The sequence below is a fragment of the Entelurus aequoreus genome, linkage group LG14 (assembly GCF_033978785.1).
Source record: "Entelurus aequoreus isolate RoL-2023_Sb linkage group LG14, RoL_Eaeq_v1.1, whole genome shotgun sequence".
Taxonomy (NCBI): domain Eukaryota; kingdom Metazoa; phylum Chordata; class Actinopteri; order Syngnathiformes; family Syngnathidae; genus Entelurus; species Entelurus aequoreus.
In genome coordinates, this window is record NC_084744.1 from 46,215,942 (window position 1) to 46,238,977 (window position 23,036).

The 23,036-nt window shown below is 38.4% G+C and overlaps 1 protein-coding gene across 8 annotated transcripts in view; it reads right to left on the reverse strand.

The window, feature by feature from the left end:
* Positions 1 to 23,036, reverse strand: part of galnt13 (UDP-N-acetyl-alpha-D-galactosamine:polypeptide N-acetylgalactosaminyltransferase 13) — a 128,202-nt gene that overhangs the window by 52,592 nt on the left and 52,574 nt on the right. For 6 of the 8 annotated variants that reach the window (XM_062069986.1, XM_062069984.1, XM_062069989.1 and 3 more), the window contains 5 exons: positions 20,933 to 21,113; positions 13,422 to 13,561; positions 5,104 to 5,202; positions 2,863 to 2,997; positions 2,611 to 2,640 (listed from right to left, as the gene is read on the reverse strand). In XM_062069986.1, the coding sequence (XP_061925970.1) occupies positions 2,611 to 2,640; positions 2,863 to 2,997; positions 5,104 to 5,202; positions 13,422 to 13,561; positions 20,933 to 21,113 (585 nt within the window). The remainder of the gene's footprint in view (positions 1 to 2,610; positions 2,641 to 2,862; positions 2,998 to 5,103; positions 5,203 to 13,421; positions 13,562 to 20,932; positions 21,114 to 23,036) is intronic. The other 2 variants (XM_062069988.1, XM_062069987.1) reach the window with 1 other exon arrangement.

Genomic DNA, 23,036 nt, shown 5'->3' on the forward strand with positions numbered 1-23,036 from the left:
GTAAACCAAGATTACTGAAATGGCTTTGTCATGGAGTAAAATAGTCTCAGACTTGTCCGAGTTTTGGGTTGGAATTTGATGTCTTGAGTAGGGTTGCAAAATTCCAGGAATAATCAAAGTTGGAAACTTTCCATGGGAATTAACGGGAATTAACGGGAATTAATGGGAAATTAATGGGAATAAACATTGAATGCAACATGCTAGATCTTGCATCATGATTAGTAGCTAAAACAAACTGATTTAATGCAAATTCAGTTGAATTTCAACCCTGCACAGTGCATTCCTCCATCAGATGTGCAGTGCATTCTTCCATCACGTGCACAGATAATTCCCAGCATGCTAAACACTACAGCAGGGCTATTGAGGCCACACTAGTATTTGAGACCAAGGACTTCATCCAGTCAGGTAAGTTTTGATGATATTACTGGGGTAAATATATTTAATCTATGGTATTTAAATTGAATAGAGGTGTAATTGTTTGTTACTGTATGACTACTCCAACAGTCTTCCACTCAAGCTAGCTAGCTGTTCCTGTACTTGTTTAACGATTTTGGGGCCAATATCTCTAGCTAGCTACGTTTATGTACCACCACAGTCTCATAATGAACCGAAAATATTTCTCCGTTAGCCGTGATGCTAATTTTCTCTATTGTAGCTGAGATAGGCTCCAGCGCCCCCCGCGACCCCGAAGGGAATAAGCGGTAGAAAATGGATGGATGGATGGAAATCCCATTAATTAATGCTAACAACGTTAGCAATCCGAAATGACCTTTTATGTGATCTGTAAAGTTCAACTAGCAAATACTAAATCAAAACGTGTAGTTTCCTCTGCCTTCTATTCTGCCAGCCATTCTGTTGCCATACAAGAATGTAGGTTATATTTTGATTTAGCATGCTGATTGAGTGTTCATTTATTCATCTAGCCTATTTCTATTCATTTGTCCATCATTAAAATATTTTTAAAGACTACTCCAATTATTTAAATGACTATTTATATCTGTGTGTGGCATTGCATTAGTGTTTTACAAGCTTCTCATTTTATTCTACTTTGAATAATCAAAAAATGGTCAAAATTTCCAAACTTCCCGAGCTTAACTTCCCGTGGTAAATGTCCGGAAAGTTACCGGAAATTTACCGGAAACTTTCCACCCCTTTGCAACCCTCGTCTTGAGTAATCTCCAGTCTGAGGGACATATTATGAACGTCATTCCTCGGACGAGGACTACTTTTAGTGAACATGCTTTTAAAGTATTTGCACCCTCATCCTTGTGTAAACTACATGCCATTTTAAATTGGATTACCTGCCAAAATTGGGGCAGTCAAAAAACTACAATTACTGATTTACTAAAATGGCTGACATGTATTAAAATACTTTAAGATTTGTCAAAGTCTTGAGTTAAATAGTCTAATTTATTTATGAAAGGCTATAGCTAATTCAGGTCTAAATCAGGACTTACATTAAACACGTCCTGATGCAGGTTAAGCTTAAGAGTAAAGGCTGTATTAATCACAGTACATGGTGAATAAGGCTGCATATGACAACTGACACAAGCGCTTTCCATGTCGTCCTCGCCAGTTCCAGGTTCTTTATGGCTGTCAAAGTGTTCCAACTTGTCAGATTACCTCCTCAAAGCAAGAAAGCGGCAGACCAGACGATGATGTAAATATACGCACACCCGGAAGTGATCACGGCGCTGTTTTAAATAGTGTGTATGCGTTAGCATTTATAATAATAATAACACTAATACTTAGTCAATATTCAAATCATGAAATGTAAAATGAGTATTGTTGGCGCTTTTTGAATGGTTATTTATTTGGATATTTTTTAATTATTATTATTTGAAACTCGATTTTGCATGTCACTATAAAGTTATATAAGCCTTGCTTGTTCAATATTCAATGCAAAACTTGTTTGGGCCCCTATTAAAAGGTTAATTTGTTCAACCTTGGCCCTCGGCTTTGTTCAGTTTTAAATTTTGGCCCACTCTGTATTTGAGTTTGACACCCCTGATGTAGACACTTACATCAATCATGCAATGTATTTATTTATTTAACAAGCTCTTTTACCTTAAGTGTTATACTGTTAGTGATCAAATCAATGCATATGTCAGTACAAAAATGAGTGAGGGGACTCTGCCTGGTGAGCCCGATGGCAAATTGCACTCCAAAATACAACATGAAAAACTGATACCAAATTTTGTGCAAATAAATTACATGCAGTCAAGTAAAATGTTTAAACCTAGATTAAATTCTGACAATAAAACCGTATTTGTGTCCAAAAATGTGAGTATTAAGTACATTTTGTTTATGCAAGCGAGTAATACCTGTGATTAATAATTCATGATTAATCCAAATTCCAAAATGTGATTTATCTGATTTAAAATAATGTTTAATTTGACAGCTTTATCTGTAATATAAAGACATATATTAGGATTTGACACACGGTATAATAGTGTGATTAATTCTAAAGGGAAACAGTTTTCAGGGAAATTATCTAATCTCATGACCAAACACAATATGAAAAGGCTAAATATCTTACTATGTACAAGGCACAAACAAGGATAGGACACAAGGAGAAATGTCACCTAAGTAATGGCTCCTCATGCTTACCTCAAAATCATATTCCCATTTGCCAACAAACTGGGTGAAAGATGAGAACACAGCTGCTCAAGTGAACTGTGCAACCCAAGCGGCTGCTTTATAAAATGACAAACAGCGCCATCTGGTGTTATTTCTCATTGAGATGGAACTATCCTGAGAAAACATTTTTACCCTCCCCATCAGAATCAGAAGCAGAAATACTTTAATAATCCCCAATGGAAAATTAACATGACAATGAAGGAAAGCGATCCACCTTCTTACCTCGGCGTCATACTCAAACATCTGATTGCCCTTCATGTGGTGACACTTGAGCATGATGACAGGCCCGTTGAGGCGGGAAACGTCCAAACAGAGGTCGTCTGTTCGGATTTCTTTGTCTGCCGTGTAAGAGAACACCTAAAATCAAGATGTTGCATTAATGTATGAGGAATAACAACATATTAATCACTTTATATTTAAAATGTTTAAATTATTAGGTTTTTCAGCAGACGTTTAGTTTATTAGTTTATTATTTCTTCGGTCAGTGGTCAACAAAATAAACAATCAGTTTTACATAAACAAACAGTTGTACATTCATAAATTGAAAATGTTGCAGACCGAAAGGGTTTAGGCTGAAGTTGAACACTTATTGCGCCTAACCCTATAAACAATGTCAAATACAAGATGAGCTTCCAAAAATTATGAAATTTCCTTTGCACAACATATTATAAATACACCTTGTACACAACATAAACACTGTTTAATTATATACACAGTAAATGCATGTGAAATATCCTTGTACACGTGTTAGTTAAACCTTTGTACCAATTATATACTATATACAAACAATTATACTTCCATTTATTTATATGCCACATTTACTTTTTAATTAACATTGATCATAGTATTAACTACTGTGTTGATTCAAGAGTGATATATTTTTTCAAGACATTGGTCTTAAATAGGGATGTCCGATATTGGCTTTTTTGCCGATATCCGATATTCCGATATTGTCCAACTCTTAATTACAGATACCGGTATCAACTGATACCGATATATACAGTCGTGGAATTAACACAATATTATGCCTAATGAAAATGAGTAAAATTAACTGATAAAGGTTAGTACTATTAGTGGACCAGCAGCACGCACAATCATGTGTGCTTACGGACTGTATCCCTTGCAGACTGTATTGATATATAATGTAGGAACCAGAATATTAATAACAGAAAGAAACAACCCTTTTGTGTGAATGAGTGTGAATGAGTGTAAATGGGGGAGGGAGGTTTTTTGGGTTGGTGCACTAATTGTAAGTGTATCTTGTGTTTTTTATGTTGATTTAATAAAAAATAAAAAAATAAAAAAAAATAAAAAAACCATACCGATAATTTCCAATATTACATTTTAAAGCATTTATCGGCAGGCCGATATTATCGGACATCTCTAGTCTTAAAGTGTTTTTTAAATGTGTGAATGGAACTGGAACATTTTAAAGAATCATCCAAGCTTTTCCACAGATGAACCCCCCTGACAGAAACACATCTACTTCTTAAGCTTGTTCTTATGTTTGTTTTCTGAAAGACAGCTGAACCTCTGAGGTCAAAGGGACTCTCTCTAGGTTTGAACCTCTCCTGTAGACACAGAGGCAGCATGTGGTTATGAGCTTTATATGTCACAATAGCAGTGTTGAGGTCAACAAGATAGTGCAGTTTTAATGTTTTTAATTTAATAAACAGAGCATTGGTATGGTCATGATAATCCGCATAATTTACAATTATAATCGCTTTCTTTTGAAGTAAGAACATAGAGTTGATGTTTGATTTGTAATTGTTACCCCGACAATAATTAAGATATGGGAGTACGAAAGAATTATATAACATGTTAAGAGCCTTTTGATTTACAGAGTTTTTAATTGTATGTAACATAGCAATAATTTTTGCCATCTTTGTCTTGAGTATATTTATGTACAGTTTCCAATTTAATTTATCATCTGTATAGATTCCCAAAAATGTTGTTGAATACCCCCTTTCTATCTCCATATCATCAATTCTTATATGACACTGTATGTTATTTTTCCTATTTCCAAAAATTATATATATTGTTTTATTTAGGTTGATTGATAGTTTATTGGCATCAAACCATTGCTTCAGTATGTGGAGTTCACTCTCTACAGTTTCTAGGAGCTGGCCAAGGTCTTGCCCAGAACAGTACAGGCTTGTATCATCAGCAAAAAGAATACAGTTTAGTTTTTTAAAGATTTTACAGATATCATTAATATAAAATAAAAAAAATGTTGGTCCCAGTACAGAACCTTGGGGTACTCCATGTGCTATAATCTTTTTATCTGAATCTACATTGTTCATATGCACATACTGTTCTCTGCCACCAAGATAACTTTTCAACCAATCATGAGCAAGACCTCTGACACCATACCTCTGCATTTTGTTTGAACGTTGACGTTTGAACTGACATTTAAGAATGCAAATATCATTTAATATTAAATGCATGCATTTTTATTCCCACCTGGTTTCCACCCATGCCGTGGCAGTTGAAAAAGCCAACTTTCTCATTCTCCTTTCGTCCCATGTTGTCAACACATTGGTTGGTCTCAACGTTCCTGATCTGCCAATATGGAAAACATTCATAAGTTTAATCAATTAAAGGGCAATACTATAAACACAACAATTACACAATATTGCAGGAATTATTTTTATAAGAGTAACACTCATTCAAATTGATAATATAACAGTATAATATAAATATATTTCATTTTATTTAATTAATAATGTGTATTGTGGTTAGAGCGTCCACCCCGAGATCGGTAGGTTGTGAGTTCAAACCTCGGCCGAGTCATACCAAAGACTATAAAAATGGGACCCATTACTTCCCTGCTTGACACTCAGCATCAAGGGTTGGAATTGGGGGTTAAATCAGCAAAAATGACATCGCAAACTGATAACATACATAACATCAATTTATATGACCCAGTGTAAACAACCTTTACCGTTATGGTGCAAATCAATATTATAACCAATACACACCCTGTTCACTAAACTTTGTGGACATTATAGAAATTTTCACACACCATCTATCCATCCATCCATCCATCTTCTTCCGCTTAACCGAGGTCGGGTTGCGGGGGCAGCAGCCTAAGCAGGGAAGCCCAGACTTCCCTCTCCCCAGCCATTTCGTCCAGCTCCTCCCGGGGGATCCCGAGGCGTACCCAGGCCAGCCGGGAGACATAGTCTTCCCAACGTGTCCTGGGTCTTCCCTGTGGCCTCCTACCGGTCAGACGTGCCCGAAACACCTCCCTAGGGAGGCGTTCGGGTGGCATCCTGACCAGATGCTGAACCACCTCATCTGGCTCCTCTCCATGTGGAGGAGCAGCGGCTTTACTCTGAGTTCCTCCCGGATGACAGAGCTTCTCACCCTATCTCTAAAGGAGAGCCCCGCCACCCAGCAGAGGAAACTCATTTCGGCCGCTTGTACCCGTGATCTTGTCCTTTTGGTCATAACCCAAAGCTCATGACGATAGGTGAGGATGGGAACGTAGATCGACCGGTAAATTGAGAGCTTTGCCTTCCGGCTCAGCTCTTTCTTCACCACAACGGATCGATACAGCATCCGCATTACTGAAGACGCCGCACCGATCTGCCTGTCGATCTCACGATCCACTCTTCCCTTACTCGTGAACAAGACTCCGAGGTACTTGAACTCCTCCCCTTGGGGCAAGATCTCCTCCCCAACCCGGAGATGGCACTCCACCCTTTTCCGGGCGAGAACCATGGACTCAGACTTAGAGGTGCTGATTCCCATCCCAGTTGCTTCACACTCTGCTGCGAACCGATCCAGTGAGAACTGAAGATCCTGGCCAGATGAAGCCAGCAGGACCACATCACCTGCAAAAAGCAGAGACCTAATCCTGCAGCCACCAAACCAGATACCCTCAACGCCCTGACTGCGCCTAGAAATTCTGTTCATAAAAGTTATGAACAGAATCGGTGACAAAGGGCAGCCTTGTCGGAGTCCAACCTTCACTGGAAACGGGTCCGACTTACTGCCGGCAATGCGGACCAAGCTCTGACACTGAAAGTACAGGGAGTGGACACACCATACACAATTTAAAATTACACAATTTTAAATCCACTGCAAAGCATGATGGGTAATATGCAAAACTGTCTCTCTCCACAGCGTGCCATGTTTGAGGTATTTTAGATCGTTTATATTCATGTTTGATTACAAACACGACTTTAAGGAGGTCGTCATAGAAGTAAAAAAAGAAGGAATCAAATTTTCATATACTCTTAAAGGCCTACTGAAATGAAATGTTTTTATTTAAACGGGGATAGCAGATCTATTCTATGTGTCATACTTGATCATTTCGCGATATTGCCATATTTTTGCTGAAAGGATTTAGTATAGAACAACGACGATAAAGATCGCAACTTTTGGTATCTGATAAAAAAAGGCTTGCCCCTACCGGAAGTAGCATGACGTAGTCAATTGAACATATACGCAAAGTTCCCTATTGTTTACAATGATGGCCGCATGAAGTGAGAGAGATTCGGACCGAGAAAGCGACGATTTCCCCATTAATTTGAGCGAGGATGAAATATTTTTAAATGAGGAAAGTGCAAGTGAAGGACTAGTGGGGAGTGGAAGATGCTGTGAGAGCCGGGGTTGACCTGATATTCAGCTGGAAATGACTACAACAGTAAATAAACACAAGACATATATACCGTATTTCCTTGAATTGGCGCAGGGAATATAGTATTCGCACGTCTAGAATTACTGCCGGGTCAAACTCGTTTCTCAAATAATTAACGCATGCTTGGCCTTATCGCCGGTTTATTATTGAAGCCGGATCAAATTCGTTTCGCAAAATATTAATTTTATTATCGCATGTCTATAATTTTCACCGGGTCAAACTCGTTTCGCAAAATATTTAGCATATGTCTAGAACTTCCACCGGGTCAAATTCGTTACGTCACGAGTGACGCATCTGTCCTCATTTTCAAAATGGAGGAAGCTGCTTTCAGTAGTTTACAATCGCACAAAGGAAAAAAGATAAAGAGCTTTTCAGTAGGATTTAAGGTCCAAGCTATTGAATACCGGTACAGTATGCTAAAGAGAACAGTAAGCAGCTATGTTTTATTAATATACCGTAGCTGCGTGTGTGAAATACTGTATAAGTCATTAAATGACTCCCGCCTCCTGGTGGTAGAGGGCGCTGCCGCGCTAGTGATCCTTCTTGCGACTTCCGGTACTGCAGAAGAAGTGAACACACGCAGCAAGAGATTTTTTTTCTTCCTTCTAACATGGAGGATTACATACCGGTATCTAAAATAAAACAGTTTTCTAAACTGGACTTTCAATGGAAGCAGGAGGTAATAATTAAAGGAATATCTCCATCGAGACTTTTAAAACGGAAAAAAGAAAATAATGAAGACTTCTATAAACAAGTTATCGATGCTTTTGGTCAGAAGGAGCTGCAAATGGACTCCATTTATAAGTACAGGTAAGACCATAATAACGTTAATTTTAATTAAATGTGCTTTTCATGATGGTATGCTTACATCACACTCAAAGCGCACGCCTAAATTTTATGGATTCCTTTTGGTAAACGCCGGAGTGAGAAGAGGTTTTAAAATAATTACTGCATGCACGGCCATCCCGCCGGTTTCCGGTAAACGCAGGAGTGACAGGAGGTTTTAAATTAATTAACGCCCCTGCGGCTATTCAAGGAAATACGGTATACTCTATTAGCCACAACACAACCAGGCTTGTATTTAATATGCCACAAATTAATCCCGCATAAAAACACCTAGGTGTTTGTTATGCTAGCTCATAGCTACTTGCTCGAGCTAGTTATAGCTCGAGCGGGTAATATGGACGGGATCCTGTATATATAACCCGCCAATACAATTCAAACACCTGCACAACACACACACTCACTCAGCCCAAACAACCGTTCACCTAACCCAAGGTTCATAAAGCTTATATATTTAATCAAAGTTACGTACATGACACGCACGTACTGGCAAGCAATCAAATGTTTGGAAGCGCGCGGGTGGGACCTGATATTCAGCTGGGAATGACTACAACAGTAAATAAACACAAGACATATATATATACTCTATTAGCCACAACACAACCAGGCTTATATTTAATATGCCACAAATTAATCCCGCATAAAAACACCTAGGTGTTTGTTATGCTAGCTCCTAGCTACTAGCTACTAGCTCAAGCTAGTTATAGCTCGAGCGGGTAATATGGACGGGATCCCGTATATATAACCCGCCAATACAATTCAAACACCTGCATAACACACACACTCACTCAGCCCAAACAACCGTTCACCTAACCCAAGGTTCATAAAGCTTATATATTTAATCAAAGTTACGTACATGACACGCACGTACGGGCAAGCAATCAAATGTTTGGAAGCGTGCGGGTGGGACCTGATATTCAGCTGGGAATGACTACAACAATAAATAAACACAAGACATATATATACTCTATTAGCCACAACACAACCAGGCTTATATTTAATATGCCACAAATTAATCCTAATGCTAGCTCCTAGCTCCTAGCTACTAGCTCGAGCTAGTTATAGCAAGCGATCAAATGTTTGGAAGCGCAGCTGTGTACTCACGTTATCGCAACTGTGTATCCAAATCAAAGTCCTCCTGGTAAGAGTCTCTGTTGTCCGAGTTCTTCCATCTTGACTGCATCTTTCGGGAATGTAAACAAAGAAGCGCCGGCTGTGTACGTGTTGTTGCTGACTTCCCTCGCAAAATAGACACTTCGCACCGACAACTTTCTTCTTTACTTGCTCAGCTTCTTTCTCCATAATGCAATGAACAAATTGCAACAGATTCACCAACACAGATGTCCAGAATACTGTGGAATAATGAGATGAAAACAGAGCTATTTCGTATTGACTTCAATGGTGTCCGAATACTTCCGTTTCAATGATTGACGTCACGCGCATACGTCAACCCTCAGAGGCGTTTCGAACCGGAAGTTTAGCGGGAAATTTAAAATTGCACTTTATAAGTTAACCCGGCCGTATTGGCATGTGTTGCAATGTTAAGATTTCATCATTGATATATAAACTATCAGACTGCGTGGTCGGTAGTAGTGGCTTTCAGTAGGCCTTTAATATTCAATGTTTTATCGTATATACTTCATATTGTAGTGTCGTCAGGGTCTGATGTGGGGTTTGATAATAATTGTTAATAACCCTCACCCTCACCTTCCAGAGGGTGATGGGTCAAATGCAGAGGATAATCTCAACACACCCAGTGTGTGTGTGACAATCATTGGTACTTTAACTTTTTTTTTTTACTTTATTCTTATATATTTGCCACAGTCACTGCTCAGACAAGTTGAGAACAACAACTAATACAATCTAAGAAAAAATAATTACACCAATAAAAATTGAGGAGGATTAAAGGGCTCATTTCTGAAGCTGACATTTACTTTTGTCATGTCAAAATCATTAAACTGAATTAAAAAACTCAAACTCAAAAGTTTCAACATTTTTCATCACTCCTGCAAGGATCAATGTTGTGCAACCTTTTAGGTTGAAGACAGTCAATTGACATCAATTTGGTCTATTTTCAGAACTATTTTTCCCATAAGGCAATGAAAAACTTGTATCAAAAAACATGTACTACCTGTACAGGAAACGATTTGAAGGGGGCCTATGATAAATGTTGTCTTTTCTGACTTATGAATGTTGTTACAAAGTTGGATAGTCGTGTTAAACAACGCCAAAGCGTCGAATCACGAGGTTCATGCATTTTGGCATGAGCTTGCACGCCGTTTTGGATGCCTCGATGGCTACGTTGTGATGTCACAGCAAGGTGGACATACTTATTTCGACATTTAGTCAAGCTCTCAGCCAGGAGGAGGAGCTCCTCCTGTTCTGGTTCCGGCATTGAGGAAACACAAAACAATTAGAATAAACATAATATTTTCAACTAATCTTAGCATTTGCATAATAACATTGTTGTGTAACATAAATGCTTCTAAAAACAGCTTTTTTTATGCAGAGTCTAAATCAACTGGGGAGTGTGCAGGTGTACCTAGTATTGTGACCGTGTAATTTACATAATCTTTATGAAGTTTATTTTTGACTGTGTCTGGGGAAAAATAGCAAAGGCGACTTCCAGATATATGTTTGAACAATGTACATTTTCCAAAAGATAAATTATGATACTTTTAGAGAGTGTGGGGTGTGGTTTCATTTGCAATCTAGGAACACCTTCAGAATCGAACATCTTGCAGACAAACTCCCAACACTGGTAATTTATGCAAAATTTACACCAAAGCATATCCAATACCTATTAACTAGACCACAAGGAAATGTTTAAAATTTAGATTAAAATCATAGGTCCCCTTGAAATATTATTTATAAAAGTGACAAAATAAGTAGGCAATATACAATGTATTGATTTTTCAGAAAAGTCAAACACTATTTCAGCACTCTCTCAAGTAAGGAGTAATAAGGTTCTGTTGCATTGCACATTGTAACATCAACTGCACAACAAGTGTAAAAAGAAGTTAACCACTAATGCAGGGGTGTTCAAACGCTTTGACTTGGGCTAAAAAAGGCAGACTGCATGTAAAGTAATAATATATACATACATATACACACACATATATAGCCTATACATATGTGTGCATGTAAATTATAGTATATTAATATAATATTTACATATATCATTGTAATATATATATGCATATATATATATATACATACATACTAATATATATATATATATATATATATATATATATATATATATATATATATATATATATATATATATATATATATATATATATATATATATATATATATATATATATATATATATATATATATATATATATATATATATGTATATACATGTATATATACAGTATATATATATATTTAATATACTGTATATATATATGTGTGTGTATATATATATATATATATATATATATATATATATATATATATATATATATATATATATATATAATAAATATATATATATATATATATATATATATATATATATATATATATATATATATATATATATGTATTGTATATACATACTGTGTGTCATGTATTTGTATAAAGCATCAAAATTCATTTGATATCTGAATTACTACACTAACTTAAGTTGTAGTTACAATTTTAAGGTAAAACCTCTGTTTTTTAACATGGCGCATACTAACAATGATGCTTGGCGGTGGATTTAAATAGGTGTAATTTTAAATTATGTATGGTGTGTAGACATAGTTATTAATTTCCACAAAGTTTACTGGGGAGACTAAACAGCAACACATAACTTTAACATGTATTATCAAACCCACATATCAGACCCTGACAACTACTACAATATGAAGTATATACGATAAAACATTGAATATTAAGAGTATATGAAAATTTGATTCCAACTTTTTTTACTTCTGTGACGACCTCCCTAAAGTTGTGTTTGTAATCAAACATAAATATAAGTTATCTAAAATGCATTAAACATGGCAAAATGTGGAGAGAGAGTTTTGCACATTACCCATCATGCTTTGCAGTGGATTTAAAATTGTGTTATTTTAAATTGTGTAAGGTGTGTATACATTTCTATAATGTTTACATGTTCAGTGGCCTAGTGGTTAGTGTGTCCGCCCTGAGATCGGTAGGTTGTGAGTTCAAACCCCAGGCGAGTCATACCAAAGACTATAAAAATGGGACCCATTACCTCCCTGCTTGGCACTCAGCATCAAGGGTTGGAATTGGGGGTTAAATCACCAAAAATTATTCCCGGGCGCGGCCACCGCTGCTGCCCACTGCTCCCTTCACCTCCCAGGGGGGGAACAAGGGGATGGGTACTTTAACTTTAGTGAGCAGTGTGTGTAAAATGTGCGACTATGTGTGTTGACTTTCTGCATTGGTTATAATATGCACTTGGTCATATAAATTGACGTTATGTATGTTATCAGTTTACAATGTAAACCTCATAGTCATTGACTAAAATCACATACTTCGTCACAAACTAGGGTAAATTATTAAAATGTTACCTTGACACATCCGAAGGGCTCGCCTTATTATTTAATAACTTGTAATGTCTCGTTGGCAAGACTGACGACGCCAGTGGGCCGCACTTGGCCCACGGGCTGTAGTTTGGACACTGCTGCAGTAACGTACCGTAAATTTCGTAGATTTTGGTTTAAGCGTTAGATACCTTTTTACCCGCACACTGCCTACCGCTGTCATCTGCATATTGTGATCACGACGAACATCTACAAAGCAATTAGCTACTTGCTGCCACCTACTGATATGTAAGAGTATTACACGGTTACTCTGCCGAGCTCTAGACAGCACAGACACTCAACAACTGTACATTATTTGGGGATTATAATTACTGGTTTGCAAAAAATATTTTTAACCCAATTAGGTGAAATTACATAATCTCCCACAGCACACCAGACTGTATCTCACGGCACACTAGTGTGCCACGGCACAGTGGTTGAAAAACACTGCCGTAGACATATAGACAATACAGAGTAGCATCTTTGCTGCAGTAAACATGTGCTCGGAGCAATGTCTGCTGCACCAACATCCCACTGTTTGTTTATCATACACGTACAACCCTAACACAAGAGGATGGTGGAGCTCATCTGGTTCTCAAAGCTCCTCCTAAGATGCTGTTTTTTTTCCCAAAGCAATAAAGTTCTCAGACTACACAAGCCTGAAGCAAAAAGACGTTTGATTCCGAGCAGTGAGGCACTTGTATCTGCTGGCACATGAGAGATCGAAGGACAAAAAAAGCTCATACTTCACCGAGCGAGTAATATCTTCTCGGGATCTGGGAGTCTGGGTAGATGTTCTCCAGGTACCAGGAGAACGGTTTGCACTTCAAGGCTTCACGAAGGGCTTTTCGGGAAGAGACGTCACCGTAGTTCACACGCATCACTCCTGCAGGCCAAGTTTATACATCATTAGTCAGTACTTTCCAGAGGTGGGACCAAGTCATTGTTTTGCAAGTCACAAGTAAGTCTCAAGTCTTTGCCCTCAAGTCTCGAGTCAAGTCCCGAGTCAAGACAGGCAAGTCCCAAGTCAAGTCCAAAGTCAAGACTGGAAAGTCTCAAGTCAAGTCCCAAGTCCGGCATTTTAAGTTTCGAGTCCTTTCAAGTCTTTTTAACCACAGACTAATATATTTACACAGATTGTGTATGCTTTTAAAACGCTGTATTTATTTATTAAAACAAGTGCATTTAAAATTGCAGGGACTGTATATCCATTGCAGACTGTATTGATATATATTGATATATAATGTAGGAACCAAAAATATTAATAACAGAAAGAAACAACCCCATTTGTGCGAATGAGTGTGAATGAGTGTAAATGGGGGAGGGCGGTTTTTTGGTTTGGTGCACTAATTGTAAGTGTATCTTGTGTTTTTTATGTTGATTTAATTTTTAAAAAAAATAGTAATAATAATTTTTTGTATTTTTTTATTTCTTGTGCGGCCCGGTACCAATCGATCCACGGACCGGTACCGGACCGCGGCCCGGTGGTTGGGGACCACTGTGTTAAAGTATTTGGCAGAGGCTTTTATCCAAAGCGACATACATAAAAAATACATACAAAACAATCACTGTAAACATGATCATTTAAGGGAAGAATGTAATACAAAATATCAATACAAAGTGTCAAGACAGAATAAACTCTCTGCTGCTGCAGCAACAGAGATACAGTCTATAGGTCCCTAAGATATATAGATATCTATACGTTGTTTATGTAGAATATACGCATATTTATATAACCTAATCATATTGTTTCTTGAATTTAAAAATAGATGACCGTTTTTCCCGCATCTCTGGGATTATCCCAGTTTTGATCTCGGACGTCTGGTCATTTATAGCATATAAGAATATTTTATTACTGTTAAACAAACTATTAATAATAAAACACGCCAAAACATGTGTCCTTTATCATAGCTACACGTATGACAAAAAAGCGCGTGAAAATGAGTGGTATTCAGTGAGGTAAAATGAATTAAATGCGCTGACAGTTCATTGCTCCTGCCAAATGAATTGCACTGAGTGGAGCGGATCACCACTCCAAGATGGCGGCCCGCGTCTCGTCTGCGCCAGTAGGCAGTAGCGCTCCATGCTGCGTCTACTTATAAGATGTCTATGGTTATAGTGTTAGCAGTGAGTTTACAGCCTCACTGATTTAACAACACAGCAAATAAAAGTCACGTTACTTAGCCAATAAACGTTAGCTTACATTCAAAACTTACCGTTCTGTTTGCAACTTCAAATGTCGAACGAAGTTGGAAGTTGTTGCAATTCGTTTTTTGTTGACCAAGTCGTAGTTTTAATACCCGAACGAAACTATCTTTGACGTAATTTTTCCTCACTGGCGCGTTGTTTGAGAGCTATTCTTTGTTGGTTGTTCTGCAATTTGATTGGATGAATGCCGTGGGATGAAAACAATGTGGATCTAATTTGATTGGCTGTTGTACTGACAGACACACACGCTGAGAGAGCGCACACTCCCTGACAGACACACACACCGACACACGTACACTTTGGAAGATACGGAGCGCTCCCGAATAACTTTTTAATCGTTGGGTTTTGGGGAAAGTAGCAAGTCATGTCAAGTCAAAAGGCTCAAGTCCAAGTGAAGTCACAAGTCATTGATGTTAAAGTCCAAGTCGAGTTGCAAGTCTCTTTACATTTTGTCAAGTCGAGTCTAAAGTCATCAAATTCATGACTCGAGTCTGACTCGAGTCCAAGTCATGTGACTCGAGTCCACACCTCTGGTACTTTCCCACACTTGACATGAAAATTCACATTTATTTAAAAAAAAATATATAAAGGCTGCAGTGCTCAGTAACAATATGAATCCAACAAAGGAACTAAAATACTAGAATCTGCCGTTCAGTTGAACACACCCACAATAATAATTATTGTAATAACTAAATACATTTCTGGCAGTGGCAGTCAGGCATTTTTAAAAGGTAGAATTTAAGATATACACTATATTGCCAAAAGTATTTGGCCACCTGCCTTGACTCAAATATGAACTTGAAGTGCCATCCCATTCCTAACCCATAGGGTTCAATATGATGTCGGTCCACCTAAGGGGCCAAGCCCAACTCCTGAAAAACAACCCCACACCATAATTCCTCCTCCACCAAATTTCACACTCAGCACACTGCAGTCCGAAATGTAGCGTTCTCCTGGCAACCTCCAAACCCAGACTCGTCCATCAGATTGCCAGATGGAAAAGCGTGATTCATCACTCCAGAGAAGGTGTCTCCACTGCTCTAGAGTCCAGTGGCGATGTGCTTTACACCAGTGGTCCCCAACCACCGGGCCGCGGACCGATTGGTACCGGGCCGCACAAGAATTAAAAAAAAATAAAAATATATATATTTTTTTTAAATGAAATCAACATAAAAAACACAATATTTACATTGTATATCAATATATATCAATACAGTCTGCAGGGATACAGTCCGTAAGCACACATGATTGTATTTATTTATGTAAAAAAAAAAAAAAAAAATGTTTTGTTTTTTTTAAATAGCCCCACCCCACACACCGGTCCGTGGGACACATTTTCAAGCGTTGACCGGTCCGCAGCTACAAAAAGGTTGGGGACCACTGCTTTACACCACTGCACCCCACGCTTTGCATTGGTCTTGGTGATGTATGTATGGCTTAGATACAGCTGCTCGGCCATGGAAACCCATTGCATGAAGCTGTCTGTTTACTGTACGTGGGCTAATTGGAAGGTCACATGAAGTTTGGAGCTCTGTAGCAACTGACTGCAGAAAGTCTTTGCACTATGTGCTTCAGCATCCACTGACCTCTCTCTGTCAGTTTACGTGGCCTACCACTTGGTGGCTGAGTTGCTGTTGTTCCCAAACTCTTCCATTTTCTTATAATAAAGCCGACAGTTGACTTTGGAATATTTAGGAGCGAGGAAATTTCGCAAAAGGATTTGTTGCACAGGTGGCATCCTATGACCTTTGTTAATATTAATTTGAGTTTTCTTCAACATGCATTGTTTTATCCTTCTTTATCTCCTCATGCGCTGTCGTCAGAGCAATGCTGAAAGTAGCTGCTGCTGTGAGGGACACGCTGAAGTAGCTGCTGTCAAACATCTCCATTTTTCTGCTGTTAGCAGTCTTTGTCACCGTAACTGTTCTTTTTCCATCTCTTCATTTCTCTGCAACACCTTTTAGTTTTTACTTGGATTGTCTTATTTTTGTTTTTCCTGTACTGATTCTTTCTGCCCCGTATCATGGACTGATCACCATTAAATATGATTGAACGAGGAAGGGCTACAACATGCGTGGGTGGGCTTCTGCTGCCTCTCATTGGGCCATTTTGCCAATCAATCATCTCCTTTTCTGTCGCTGTTGTGTGTTGAGCTATGGTGTCGGGAGAGGGAGTTGGAGCGAGCTGCAAATGACCGAAGATTGTTTATTGAGAGAGGATGCTCTAGTACAGTGTTTTTCAACCTTTTTGGAGCCGAGGCACATTTTTTTCATTGAAAAAATGCAGAGGCACACCACCAGTAGAAAACATAAACAAATTAAACTCAGTAGTAGATGTTGACAGTAAAAAGTTGTTCTGGCAATTGTAGGATATGACTTTAAACCATAACCATCACTATATCACTTGTCTCAAAGTACTGTCACGACCTGTCACATCACGCTGTGACTTATTTTGAGTTTGTTGGTGTTTTTCTGTGTGTAGTGTCTTGCGCTCCTATTTTAGTGGCTTTTCCTGTTTTGTTGGTATTTTCCTGTAGCAGTTTCATGTCTTCCTTGAGCGCTATTCCCCGCACCTGCTTTGTTTTTAGCAATCAAGACTATTTAAGTTGTGCAGACACTATCCTTCTTTATAGGGACGTTGATTGTCATGTCATGTTCACATGTGCCACACGCTGTAAGTCTATGCTGTTGTCAAGCATTCTATTTTTGTTTACTTTGCAGCAAGTTCAGTTTTAGTTTTGTTTTCCATTGCCATCCCTAAGCTTCATTGCCTTTTCTTAGGGGTATTAACCTTTTGTTTATTTTTGGTTTAAGCAATAGATATGTTTACAAAGCAATTAGCTACCTGCGGCCACCTACTGATATGGAAGAGTATTACACGGTTACTCTGCCGAGCTCTAGACAGTACAGACACTCAACAACGGCACTTTATTCGCAGATTATAATTTACTGGTTTGCATAAAATATTTTTAACCCAAATAGGTGAAATTACATAATCTCCCACGGCACACCAGACTGTATCTCACGGCACACCTGTGTGCCGCGGCACAGTGGTTGAAAAACACTGCTCTAGTAGACAATGATTTACAGTGCACACTATGTCTTACACAAAATAAATTTGCAGTTGGTCATATCATCTTCTTTTTGTCACTTAAAAAATACCTAAGACATTATCTTGATGTCCTTAATGGTAGTTACGGCCATGCCTTAACTACGGCCATTTTGTTTGCGTTCCCTGAAAAAATATATACTGAGCTTCACATTTTATTTAAAGATATATTTTCTTAATTATGTTTTACTTTTTTTTTTTTTTTTACAACCATGATGTTTTTGGATAACTGCCCTTGTTGGATCCATCCACATGTGCTCATGATGCAGAAACACATTCTGCCTAATGTGTTTTTGAGTGTGTGTGCATGTGTGTATGTGTGTTTGCGCAGATGCCTGGGGAAAAAACACAGGCTGATGCATCATGGGGTTTCCATTTGGCTAAAAGAGCACACATTTTCAAAAATTGTTGGATTGTTAGAGAAAAGAAGCTTTATGTAATGACAATTATGCACTGACTCAAAGCAAGCCATCACACTCTTATAAGAATATGTCAGCTACACTATATTGCCAAAAGTATTTGGCCACCCATCCAAATGATGAGAATTAGGTGTCCTAATCACTTGACCCGGCCACAGGTCAGGACTCTGTGCAGGCCAGTCAAGTTAATCCACACCAGACTCTGTCATCCATGTCTTTGTGGACCTTGCTTTGTGCACTGGTGCACAGTCATGTTGGAAGAGGAAGGGGCCCGCTCCAAACTGAATCAGGTGTCCTAATCACTAATCATAGGTGTATAAAATCAAGCACTTAGGCATGGAGACTGTTTCTACAAACATTTGTGAAAGAATGGGCCGCTCTGAGCTCACTGATTTCCAGCGTGGAACTGTCATAGGATGCCACCTGTGCAACAAATCCAGTCATGAAAGTTCCTCGCTCCTAAATATTCCAAAGTCAACTGTCGGTTTTATTATAAGAAAATGGAAGAGTTTGAGAACAACAGCAACTCAGCCACGGAGTGGTAGGCCACGTAAACTGACAGAGAGGGGTCAGCGGATGCTGAAGCGCATCGTGCAAAGACTTTCTGCACAGTCAGTTGCTACAGAACTCTAAACTTCATGTGACCTTCCAAGTAGCCCACATACAGTACGCAGAGAGGTTCATGGAATGGGTTTCCATGGCAGCTGTATTTAAGCCATACATCAACAAGACCAATGCAAAGCGTGGGATGCACTGGTGTAAAGCACGTCGCCACTGGACTCTAGAGCAGTGGAGACGCCTTCTCCGGAGTGATGAATCACGCTTTTTCATCTGGAAATCTGATGGACCAGTCTGGGTTTGGAGGTTGCCAGGAGAACGCTACATTTCGGGAATGCTCCAGAATACCAAAACATTTTGGACAATTCCATGCTCCCAACCTTGTGGGAACAGTTTGGAGCGGGCCCTTTCCTCTTCCAACATGAATGTGCACCTGTGCACAAAGCAAGGTCCATAAAGACATGGATGGCAGTCTGGTGTGGATGAACTTGACTGGCCTGCACAGAGTCCTGACCTGAACCTGATAGAACATCTTTGGGATCCAACATAGCACCTCCACCTACACCAGCCTGTGGAGCATCTTGCTAGGGTGAGGCAGAAGGTCAAAATGTCGTAAAAATCAGCAGATTACAGATGATCCCTTGAAGGTTGGGAGGTATTGAAAACATTTACCCAGGGATTTCCGGTGGAGCCTAGCTGGTGGCTAATCACATTACGAAGTGGACAGATGGAGGGGGTGCTCCTCTCATAGTCTGCAGGGTCACATTGTTCTTGTGTGTCTGTAAGTGGCTGAGCTTTACTGTGCCTGGACATTGTTACCCAATATGGTTGTTTACTCCGACTGACTGACCTCGTGTTAACCCATGTTTGTGACGTGACATTAATCCACAATACAAGCAAAAGGAGCTGTACGCCAGCAGGCCACCTGCACAATCTAATGAGTAATTAGTACAACAAATATTATGCCTTCATAAAGATATGACAGTGTCAGAAAGGTATTAATTAAACCTTGCGTTTACTATTGTTGCTGTGGATCTACACTACATCATATAGAAGGCATTTAATTACTGTATTTCCTACCTTTTGATTTTGACAAATAGGGTCAACAAAATATAAAACACAGTCAGTGTATGTTTTGGTCATCGAATTTTCGTATCATGATTGAGAATGATGAGGATTAAAAAATGTGAATTTTATATTGAAATACAAAAAATAAAAGTGTTCTTTTTACATTTTTGAAAGGGATTAACTGTAAAAACAACGGTTTGACTTTCACTATACGTTTTTTATAACAATAATTAAAAACACCAGTCAGCAGAAACAAATAAATGGATCAAAAACATTTTTTTTTTTCAAAATTCTGACATCGAACCCGGAGGTTGATACTTAAAGAAAAGAGTTTAATGGCCTGTAGGGGAAAAAAAACAGTTTGGTGATGTATCCTGTCAGAAAGACCAGATGACGATGGATCAATATGTATATATTTTACATATAAATGCAATATAAAACACCACAGTTTTTCCTATAAGTCCGCAGTTTCGTCTTTAAAAAGCAACTTCTGGTTCTTGTGTTAGAATAAATTTGAATTTGGTTTGGTTCTTTTTGTTTTTGCTAACTGATGATTTATAGTTTTCCTATAAAATTTTAAATGAAAATTAAACCGTCATTTAAATGTAGTTATTGCTTTTCAATAAGTTTATTTTTTTAAAGAACAATTTCCCTTGTGGATCAATAAAGTTTGTCTTTGTCTAAATTCTGTTTTTCAATTACATTTGATGTATCTCAAAATAAAATTCAAACCTTTTGTTTTTTTATTTCCATTCATGAAAAGAAAATTCAATGACCAAAGCATACACTGACCGAAACAGCTCCTAGTATAACGTAATACACAACTGAAAACTACAACCACAATAGTAATTTTGACAATATCACTCAAAAAAACACCAACTGTTCTTGTTCTGCACCTGGGGATATGATATAGAAGAAATCTTTGAAGTCATCCATCCAGACTTCTGCCAGCCGCCTGTTGTTCTTGTTGATAACTTGGCCTGTTCCACCGGGGAAACTGTAAGGAGTAGCCTTCCGGAAAACGTGGCCAACGTGGGAACATGTGACAATCTCCAAGGAGCCGCCACACTGCCAGATCTGCACAGACAGGAACAGTGACGCTTGATTAAGGATATAGTAAGGAAAAAATCATAACCAAACCTGATCTTCTATTATGCACAAAACTAAACACTTTATTTATCTTTCCTAGAAATGGTAATATTTGAATTTAGCCATTTATAGAGTTTAATTACCTTACATTTCCTTACATACTAAAATACTACACCCTCCAATACAGCCAGGTACTAACTAATACAAGGTACTATTTCTAGTAACTGGTCAGCCAGGATTTTAAGCATGCAATGCCAATGCAATGTCAGTGACAGAAAAACTTTTGGTCATAAATACATCATTATGGATGCAACGATTAACGGTTTTATTATTAACCGGGATAAAAAACGTCATAATTATTTGATTGCTAAGGCTCCAATATACCTTGTGTTTCTGTCCTCTTTACTCATTATGAACGTACATTATGCTGGTACATTATTTTCGTTATTTATAATTTAAAAAAAAACAAAGTTACACAATCGGTGCACGCTCAATAAGCACATATCAAGAGACACGCTAGAATGCTACATTAGCAATCTCGAGGCATTGAATCAATCGCAACTGGACTGTTTGGTTTGTCTTCGAAGACGTTTTGCCTCTCATCCGAGTAGGCTTTATCAGTTCATGCTCAAATACTTAGATTGGTCAGATCTAGTCTTAGACTTAGATTGGTCAGATCTAGTCTTAGACTGGTCAGATCTAGTCTTAGACTTAAATTGGTCAGATCTAGTTGAGCGTCTGGTGCCAATATCTCAGTAGGCTTCATCAGTTTATGGCTGCTCATAGACTTAGATTGGTCAGATCTAGTCTATCAGGTATTATTTGATTACTGTTATAAAATATAATCTCTAAGGCAGTGTTTTTCAACCTTTTTTGAGCCAAGGCACATTTTTTTCAATGAAAAAACCCAGGGGGACACTATCCCATCCTCATCGCCATTGTTGTGTGCCAAATGTGTCACTTATTAGTTCACTTATTAGCAATTTAAGCTTAATAATATACACCAAAAGAAAGCTTATTGTCTTTTTCAGACTTTTATTCCCGCTCTTACTTTTTCCACTTCCAGGTGTCCAACACACAACACATGTCATCATATCCTGTGTCCTCTGCCCTTAAGTTCCCCTTACAATGGTATTGTCCTGTGACCCGAGTAACCAATATATGACGGACACTGTCAGAATAATTGTATCTAAGTTATCACAAAACTTTGTGTTGCCATGAGAGGACAAAAGCTGTCTTTGATCTTACCAATCAAAAGGCTTGTAAAACTCCACAATTTAGGATGGGAAGCGACATGAAGGCGTCGGTTTCTTTGATCTATTGTAATCCGGATTTTGTCTTGACCCGAGATCTACAAAGCGGAGAGGAAGCAGGACCTGACCCCCCCTCCAGGCATCTTTTCTTTGAACTGTTTTGTGACCGAGGGCAACGGCTGTTTACGACCCCCCTCTCCCCTTAGAAACAGCTGTTGCCATGTATTTAGGGAAAGTCCAAATAAAAGAGGATGCATGCAACCTTTCGTCAGAGCGTGGGACGACACTGTATAAGGGTACAGGTCTACGCGTTTCTCCTCATTGAGCTAAATTGAATCCTGTCTCTGTTTAATTCCTTGCTTCTTGTCTGTTTAATAGATGTCATCAGTGTTTGAACCTGACAGACACCACCAGCAGAACATTTTAAAAACTAAACTCAATAGCCTATATTGACAATATAAAGTCGTTCTCATCATATACCTGACGCAATTGTTCGATATGACTTCAAAAAACCATAACCCTCATTAATTCTCTTGTCTCAAAGTAGGCTTACAAAGCAAAGAGCTACCGCTTGCCACCTACTGGTATGGAAGAGTATTACATGGTTACTCTGCTGAGCTCCAGACAGCACAGACACTCTACAACGGCACATTGTTTG